This window comes from Rissa tridactyla, chromosome 17 (assembly GCF_028500815.1).
Source record: "Rissa tridactyla isolate bRisTri1 chromosome 17, bRisTri1.patW.cur.20221130, whole genome shotgun sequence".
Taxonomy (NCBI): domain Eukaryota; kingdom Metazoa; phylum Chordata; class Aves; order Charadriiformes; family Laridae; genus Rissa; species Rissa tridactyla.
In genome coordinates, this window is record NC_071482.1 from 8413093 (window position 1) to 8422061 (window position 8969).

The 8969-nt window shown below is 50.5% G+C and overlaps 2 protein-coding genes across 2 annotated transcripts; both read left to right on the forward strand.

Annotated features, from left to right (window-relative positions):
* Window positions 1-864: 864 nt before the first annotated feature.
* LOC128918731 (olfactory receptor 10AG1-like) lies at window positions 865-2518 on the forward strand. The gene is made up of 2 exons (XM_054223285.1): window positions 865-876; window positions 1703-2518. The coding sequence occupies exons 1-2, from the start codon at window positions 865-867 to the stop codon at window positions 2516-2518; spliced, it is 828 nt and encodes a 275-aa protein (XP_054079260.1).
* A 4080-nt stretch (window positions 2519-6598) lies between these two features.
* Window positions 6599-7561, forward strand: LOC128918732 (olfactory receptor 14J1-like). Its single transcript, XM_054223286.1, has one exon. The coding sequence runs from the start codon at window positions 6599-6601 to the stop codon at window positions 7559-7561; it is 963 nt and encodes a 320-aa protein (XP_054079261.1).
* Window positions 7562-8969: the final 1408 nt, after the last annotated feature.

Consider the following 8969-nt stretch of genomic DNA (forward strand, 5'->3'; position numbering starts at 1 on the left):
ACCGTGGCGGCACAGCCACTGCCAAAAGCGGCTGCAGGCATCGGGGTGGCTTGGCTGGGCTCAGAGGAGCAGGGTTTGTTCGGCTTGGAGAAATGCCGCTGGTGAGACAGTCACTGTGCGAAGAGTCCTCCAGCAGTTTCCCACACCCAAAGTCAGTCCAGCCCATGCACTAGGTGTGATCTCATGAAGCACCGAGTTATCTGGGCGTTAGAAAGAATATGCTGTAGGTTTGGGGCCGGGGGGTGGCGGAGTGTGTTCATACAAGGAGAAAATGCTGCTCATGGACAACCTGCCTATAAATGGTTTCTTTCACTTAAAAATTGTGTATGATAAATGCAAGTATCTGATGGTATTTCAGGAAATAAAAATATTTCATTTTCCTACACGTGTTTGCATGCAGAAATGGGGAGATTAGGAAAGAAATCATGGTCACTTTTCCCTCACATAAACCCTAATTTTATCTTGGAGATTTTGAATGGCAGCTCTAGGAGAACTCACTAGGCAGGAGCAGTAAGAAAAAAAGAAAAAGTAATAGTGATCACGCTCTTAAGACTGCATGTCTCTGGGAATTCAAGCGTCCTCTTGAACAAGACATTTGTGTTGGTTTTTTTTCACTTGGCTAATGTGAATGCTTTTATGACGTGTGTTCTAAACCGCTATTCTCGTTATTCATATGTCAGAGTTTAAGATGACAAACAGAGCTGCTTGTTAATGGCTCACGTTCTTCACGTGTGAGCCGTGAGAAGTCCGTGTGCTCTGGGAAATGCAAAAGGGAAGGCTCAGTCTCCCAGCCGACGCGAGCATCGCTCTGCTCTGCAAGGGCTTACAGGGACTGGGGAACGTTTCTGCGCTGGGAACGGAGCCATGGAGCCCTCAGTAAGCTGCCATGAATCCACGCGACAGAGCAGCAGGGTCAGGAACAGGAACCAGAACCAGGCAGAGCTTGTCCAAAAGTTATAAAAGCCTGACCTTTTCAGGAAAACTAGATATCTCGGGAGATCACCCACTGGTCTCCATTCCTCTACCTTTCATCACCTTCCTTTTTTGAATGCTTTGAAAGCTCTTTGAGGTAGTGTTGTGATTGCTTGCATAACGCCTCCTTTTAGCACCCTGAAAGCTCGTGATATATGCACAAATAGCACCTTTTCTGCCTTGTTGAAATGCCCCATGGGTGCATCAATGTACCTGATTCATTGACAGGTAGCAGTTTGTTTTCTTTCTTATAGACTTCACCTGTCAGCCATGTAAAAATGAATAATTTGGATCTAAGGCATGTCCCCCTGGTCTCTGTGTGTGTCAACAGAGCTTCGGGAGGTGGGGTCTTATCTCTGAGCAGAGCTGAGGGAACCCTCTCTCACTAAAATCTAAGAGTGAAAGCTGGTGTTGCCCTTCCCTTCCCTTCCATCATCCTAGAAGAAAAAATATTTTTTTCTGGTCCATACATCATTTGGACTGAACAGATCTGTTCTGTTTTCTCCTGAGAAGCCTTTGCTTAACGAGCAACTGGTGTTCCACTCCCATACAGCCATGCAGATCTCGTTTGGGCTTTCCTAACTACTGCAGTCACACCTGTGCTGCTGTCTGTAGTCTTTCACTGTGCTTGAGGGGTGCGTGATGGTTCGTGGGCCACTGCCGTTGTCCAGTGAGCGTGTTGTTTGGGTTGCTCTGTAGACAGAAAATGTCCCAAAGAAAAGGCTTGTAGAACCACACAGCAGGACCTGGCTTTCTTCTTCTGGGATTCTCTGACCACGCCAACCTGCAAGGCCTGCACTTCACGGTCTTCCTGATTATCTACCTCATGGTCATCACAGGGAATGGCCTCATGCCAAAAATGCTGCGGGCTTTCCTGACAGGAGACGGCAGCATCTCCTTCTTTGGCTGTGCTGCCCAGCTGTATTTCCTGGTTTTGCTGGGCAGCACCGAAAGCGTTCTCCTGGCTGCCGTGTCCTACGACCGGTATGTAGCTACCTGTGACCCCCTGCACTATGGCCTCATCCTGAATGGGAGGCTCTGTGTCAGACTGGTGGTGGGCTCATGGGTGGCTGTCATCCCAGTACAAGTAGGGCAGACTTACCAGCTGTTCATTTTGCCCGGCTGTGCATCCCATAGCCTTCATCACTTCTTCTGTGATGTCCCCCCTCTGTTGGAACTGGCCTGTGCAGACACTTTCTGGAACCAAGTGATGCTGCACACCATCATCCTGCTCTTTGCAGTCCTTCCCTTTTCCTTGATGGTCGTTTCTTACACTCAAATTGTCAGGGCAATGCTGAAAATGCCTTCAGTTCTGGGCAGACGCAAAGCCTTTTCCACCTGCTCCTCACACCTGGGGGTGGTGACTCTCTTCTATGGCTCCCTCATGGTTGTGTACTTTAAACGACGGTCAAGAGACTCTGCAGACACTGACAAATACCTTGCCCTGTTTTACACGATTGTGACCCCCATGCGCAACCCCGTCGTCTATAGCCTGAGGAATAAGGAAGTGAGAATTGCCCTGAAGAGGCTCCTATGGAGAAAGTGATAGAGCAGAGTATGTGAAAGGAGCCCAAATAGTACCAAAAGTCCCAACAAGGTTTTTGGTTGTGCGAACACAGGTGTCCCATAGTAGCTTAGACAAAACCCATCTCCTCCCTGGCTATAATCCTCCTCAGGAGGGAGACAGGTCTCCCGGGGCATTCCTGGTATCTCTGATAGCTCCACCTAGGTATCTTCACACTCCAGAGCAGCTTCAGCTCCCCTGGAGAGCTGACTGCAAACAGCTTGTTCAGGCTGTGTCTGCCCAAGCTGCCAGTACCTTTAAAGGAAAACAGTCGAATCAGTCAAGAGGGATTAGAGGGTGACTCATCCAGTGAGAAGAAGACGACTAACCTCAGGCTGGGAAACCATTTGCTGGACCCCATTGACTATCCAGAGTGTCCATGGATGGCATCAGCTTAGGAGAATTGAAGGACCTGAAAGTCATCTTCCCCTCCTATCATACTTTGCATTGAGCTGTACAATGCTTGACAAACTCAACATGAATAGATCAAAAGCAAAACCAAACCCGAAATCACTAGGAGATTTTCATGACACAAATAGGCAAAGCTGTGAGTAACAGAGCCTGAAATCGACGTGCAGCCTGCTTTGAGCAAGAGGTTATGCTGGAGACTTCCCATGATCCGTTGCCATCTGAATGGTTTTATGAGTCTACACAGCATTTGTTCGAAACTGACTTTGCTGATAAGATGGAGAAACAAGACTGAGACTGATGGACTGAGCTTTTGCAATGTCTCCCTTAGAATGAGATGGGTTCTCCCTGTGTCTCTCCAGTGGTGGCAAAGTGAGACGAGAGCATCACGTGCACATGGAAACCAGTGACGAGTGGCGTTCCTCAGGGGTCAGTACCGGGACCGGTGCTGTTTAACATCTTTGTTGGTGACATGGACAGTGGGATTGAGTGTACCCTCAGCAAGTTTGCCGACGACACCAAGCTGTGTGGCACAGTCAACACGCTGGAGGGAAGGGATGCCATCCAGAGGGACCTTGACAGGCTTGAGAGGTGGGCCTGTGTGAACCTCATAAAGTTCAGCCAGGCCACGTGCAAGGTCCTGCACCTGGGTCATGGCAATCCCAGGCACAAATCCAGGTTGAGCGGAGAATGGCTTGAGAGCTGCCCTGAGGAGAAAGTGGTGCTGGTGGGCGAGAAGCTCAACATGAGCAGGCAAAGTGCACTTGCAGCCCAGAAAGCCAACCGCATCCTGGGCTGCATCAAAAGAAGCGTGGCCAGCAGATTGAGGGAGGTGATTCTGCCCCTCTACTCTGCACTGGTGAGACCCCACCTGCAGTACTGTGTCGAGCTCTGGAGTCCTCAGCACAAGAAGGACACGGACCTGTTGGAAGGGGTCCAGCGGAGGGCCACAAAGATGATCAGAGAGCTGGAGCCCCTCTGCTCTGAGGACAGGCTGAGAGAGTTGGGGTTGTTCAGCCTGGAGAAGGGAAGGCTCCGCGGAGACCTTACAGCGGCCTTCCAGTCCCTAAAGGGTGCCTACCGGAAGGATGGGGAGGGACTCTTTATCAGGGAGTGTGATGACAGGGCACGGGGTAATGGCCTTAAATTGAAAGAGGGTAGATTTAGAATGGATATCAGGAAACAATTCTTTACTGTGAGGGTGGTGAGGCACTGGAACAGGTTGCCCAGAGAAATTGTCAATGCCCCATCCCTGGAGGTGTTCAAGGCCAGGCTGGGTGAGGCTTTGAGCAACGTGGTCTAGTGCGAGGTGTCCCTGCCCAGGGCCGGGCGGTTGGAACTGGGTGATCTTTAAGGTCCCTCCCAACTCGAACCATCCTGTGATTCTGTGTGATTCTGTAAAGATATTAAAGTGATCTGTCCCCAGATACCAAGCACTGAGGAACAAGCATCAGGGTGACCATCTGCACACAACCATTAACAGCTGACCAAATGGAGCTTGAGTCCAGGGGCAGCTGGAGAAATGCTGGGATTTGGCCAACAGAAATGTCTTGAAGTTTTGCAAGGAGAAGTGTCCAGTCCTGCAGCCCGGGGAAGAATAACCCCAAGGCAGCAGGACAGGCTGGGACCTGATGTGCTGAGCAGGGACCCTGCGGAGACGGGGCTGGGCACCCTGTGGGACGCCTCGTGAGCCAGTGGTGCACGCTCACTGTGGACAAGGCCGGCTGTCTACGGGGCTGCAGGAGGAGGAGCGTGTGCCCCCCAGGCAACTTGAGTCACCTCCCATTTGACTCAGCTCAGCACCAAAACCACCAGAGAGGACAATAAAATGCCTTGAGCTGGTCCTCTGCCACTAAACCGGTCCAGGCTCCTGGGATGGAGGAAAGTCATGGCATAGAATCATAGAATCATAGAATCATAGAATCGTTGAGGTTGGAAGGGACCTTTAAGATTATCCAGTCCAACCTTTAGCCTACCCTGACAAGAGCCACTTATAAACCATGTCCCTAAGTGCCCCATCTACCCTTTTTTTAAACACCTCCAGGGATGGTGAATCCACCACCTCCCTGGGCAGCCTATTCCAATGTTTAATAACCCTTTCAGTAAAAAAATGTTTCCTAATATCTAATCTAAACCTCCCCTGATGTAACTTGAACCCGTTTCCCCTCGTCCTATCACTTGTCACCAGGGAGAAGAGGTCAGCACCCATCTCTCTACAACCTCCTTGCAGGTAGTTGTAGAAGGTGATAAGGTCTCCCCTCAGCCTCCTCTTCTCCGGGCTAAACAACCCCAGCTCCCTCAGTCGTTCTTCATAAGGTTTTTCCTCCAGACCCCTCACCAGCTTTGTAGCCCTTCTCTGGACACGCTCCAACACCTCAATGTCCCTCTTGTAGCGAGGGGTCCAAAACTGAACGCATGGAGCTCCTCTGCCAAGCGTGAGAGGAGACGAGCAGGCAGAGAGAGGTTAAAGGCAGCTGGGAGTGGGAGGACACTGAGAGCTCACAGAGAGAGAAACCTTCACAGCCCTTGACACGGTAAGTCTCTGGGTGCAGGGCAATGCCACTGCAGTTCCTGCAGGGATCTCCTAAAGCTCTCATAGCCCAAAACCTATGGGATCTCTCTCCTGGGTAGAGCAGGAGGACATGCTCAAGATCAGAGATTCTCTGCTGCTCCATCAGAGGCAGTGGACATTTCACAGGGACTTTTCCAGAAGCACCTCAAGACAAGCGCTACCTGGGAGTTGTCCTGGTTTCAGCTGGGGGAGAGTTCATTTTCTTCCTAGAAGCTGCTGTGGTTTGGATTTAGTATGAGACTAACGATGATGAGACCGTTTGGTTGAGTTGTTGCTAAGTAGTGTGTATGTTAAGTCAAGGACTTGTTCAGTTTCCCGTAGAAAGTGAGAGGGAGCACAGGCAGGACAAGCTGGGCCTAGGAATATTCCATACCACAGACGTCATGCTCAGTATAGAAATGGGGGTTGGCCGGGCGGCAGGAATCCGTGTTCGCTGCTCGGGATGGGCATCGGGTGGTAAGCAATTGTACTGCATCACTCCTGGTTTCCTATATTCTTTTACAATGATTGTCATTTTCTTTCCCGTTACTGGTCTATCAAACTGTCTGTATCTCAACCCATGAGATTTTTATTCCTTTTTCTCCCTCTTCTCCCTGTTCCTCTGCAGGGGGCCAGGGGGGAGTGAGTCAAAAGCTGCGTGGCCTTTCCCCCCCGACAAGGCTGAGGAGTGAGCTGGCTCTGCTCATGTCACTGCAGCTTTAGGACAACCAGGAGCTTCCTTGAGGTTTTCCTGCAGGAATATGCTGAGCAGCTCCTCTGCGTTACAAGTGGATTACAGATGAGGTAACTAGTGAATGTCAGACGCTGTAACCCCTTTCCCAAATCCCCGCTGCTGTGGAGCAGGGATGACTCCTTGGGAGCCCACAAGCAGAGCTCTGCTCCTCACGGCACACTTGGCCAGCAACAATGAGAGCTCCAACAAGGGCAATGCAGAAAGCTCCCGGAAGGAAGGACACAGGCAAAGAGTGTTTTCGGGGCTTGGGTTTGGAAGGGCAGGCAATGGGAAGAGATTTGCTCAGAGCTGTCCTGACTTGTGAGTGTGCTTTCCTCCTTTGGCAGTACCTCGGGAACAAAGGGATCCGATGCCCAACGGCAGCTCCATCACCCACTTCCTCCTGCTGGCATTCGCAGACACGCGGGAGCTGCAGCTCTTGCACTTCTGGCTCTTCCTGGCCATCTACCTGGCTGCCCTCCTGGGCAATGGCCTCATCATCACTGCCGTAGCCTGTGACCACCGCCTCCACACCCCCATCTACTTCTTCCTCCTCAACCTCGCCCTCCTCAACCCGGGCTGCATCTCCACCACTCTCCTCAAAGCCATGGCCAGTTCCCTCTGGAACACCAGGGCCATCTCCTACTCGGCATGTGCTGCCCAGCTCTTTCTCTTTCTGCTTTTGATATCAACAGAATATTATCTTCTGACAGTCATGGCCTACGACCGCTATGTTGCCATCTGCAAACCCCTGCACTATGGGTCCCTCCTGGGCAGCAAAGCTTGCGTCCACATGGCAGCAGCTGCCTGGGGCAGTGGCTTTCTCAATGCTCTGCTCCACACTGCCAATACATTTTCAATACCTCTCTGCCAAGGCAATGCCCTAGACCAGTTCTTCTGTGAAATCCCCCAGATCCTCAAGCTCTCCTGTTCAGACTCAGACTACCTCAGGGAAGGCAGGCTTCTTGTGTTTCCTGCCTTTTCTTCTTTTGCGTGTTTTGTTTTCATTGTGGTGTCCTATGTGCAGATCTTCAGGGCTGTGCTGAGGGTCCCCTCAGAGCAGGGACGACACAAAGCCTTTTCCACGTGTCTGCCTCACCTGGCCGTGGTCTCTCTGTTTCTCAGCACTGCAGTATTTTCCTACCTGAAGCCCTCCTCCATCTCCTCCCCAGTACTAGACCTAGCGATGTCTGTTCTGTACTTGGTGGTGCCTCCAGCAGTGAATCCCCTCATCTACAGCATGAGGAACCGGGAGCTCAGGGATGCCCTGAGGAAACTATTGCAATGTACTGCAATATTCACAGAAAACAGCAGGACAACCTTTTGTTCATAACCTTTTTACAGTCTTCCTTTGTTTGTTTCTTTCTTCCTTCCTTCTTTCCTTCTTTCTCTCTTTCTCTCTTTCTTCCTCTCTTCCTCTTCCTCTCTTTCTCTCTTTTGCTTGTTCTTTTTTCCTTCCTATATTACTTGCGTTCTTCCTCTCTTTCTCTCTTTCACTGTTTCTCTTTTTTCTCTCTTCCTCTTTCTTTAGCCTTGTTATAATATTATTCCAAAGCTCACTTCTTAAGCATTCAGGTGTTCTTTCTTCCCAATGACCTGATGTACATGAGAAGCCAGACTCCCTCTATACTTGAAACAAAATAAAGGCAGCAGCAGAAAATCAAGCAGCGAATGAATGCTTTATTTTGCTTTGCTTACACACACAGCTTTTGCTTTACCTGGGCTGAGCTGGGAAGTGCTCGGGAGAGGAAAACACCAGTGCAGAGCTCAGCTGTGTGAGTGTGAAGGCTGGGTGCACACAGCAGTGTTCTCACACAGCCAGGCCTTCTGGAGAGACAGGAAGGACCAGCAGAGCAGGACCTGCTCTGTGCTATGGACCACGGATACCCCAGAGAACCTGCCCCAGGGTAATTGTCACCAACCAGCCCCTCACAGCTGCAGCAACAGCCACTCACCTCAGCTCAGAGAGCTGCTCTGTCCCTCCATGGAGGGACACAAAATGACTGCATCAGAAGTTTGTTCGTGCTTTACAGACCCTTGAATGCACATGTCATGTGGGTGATGAGATGAATTTGAGGGAGTACAAGTGCCAGCAGCTACTGCTAGGAGTGTCCTGTTGTGGGAAACTCAGTCTCTTGAGATCACTTCAGGTTTTGAGTAACACCCCCTGGGTAACCACCACTGCCATGTGCTTCCTTGTATGTGGGTCATAGAGACATCGAATCATAGAATCACAGCATGGTTCGGGTTGCAAAGAACCTTTAAAGGTCATCTAGTCCAATCCCCTCTCCACACACAGGGACATCTTTCACTAGATCAGGTTTCTCAAAGCATTGTCCAACCAGACTTTAAACACTTCCAATGATGGGCCATCGTCAGCTTTTCTGGGCAACCTGTTCCCTTCTCTCACCACCATTATCGCAATATATTTCTCCCTTATCTCCAATCTAAACCCGCCCTCTCTCCCTTTAAAACCCTTGGCCCTCGTCCTGTCACTGCAGGCCTTGGTACAAAGTCTCTCCTCGACTGTCCTACAAGCCTCCTTTTTATATTGGATTCCTGCAATAAGGTCTCCCTGGAGCCTTCTCTTCTCTGTGCTAAACAACCCCAACTCTCTCAGCTTTTCTCCATGAGAGGTGTTCCAGCTTTCAGAGCATTTTTGTGGCCCTAATCTACACGCACGCTAACAGGTCTATATTGGTCTTGTGCTTGGCACCCCTGAGCTGGACGCTGTTCTCCAG

Bases quoted from the DNA above. Each gene is read 5' to 3' on its own strand.
- LOC128918732 (XM_054223286.1), top strand. From the start codon at position 6,599: ATGCCCAACGGCAGCTCCATCACCCACTTCCTCCTGCTGGCATTCGCA.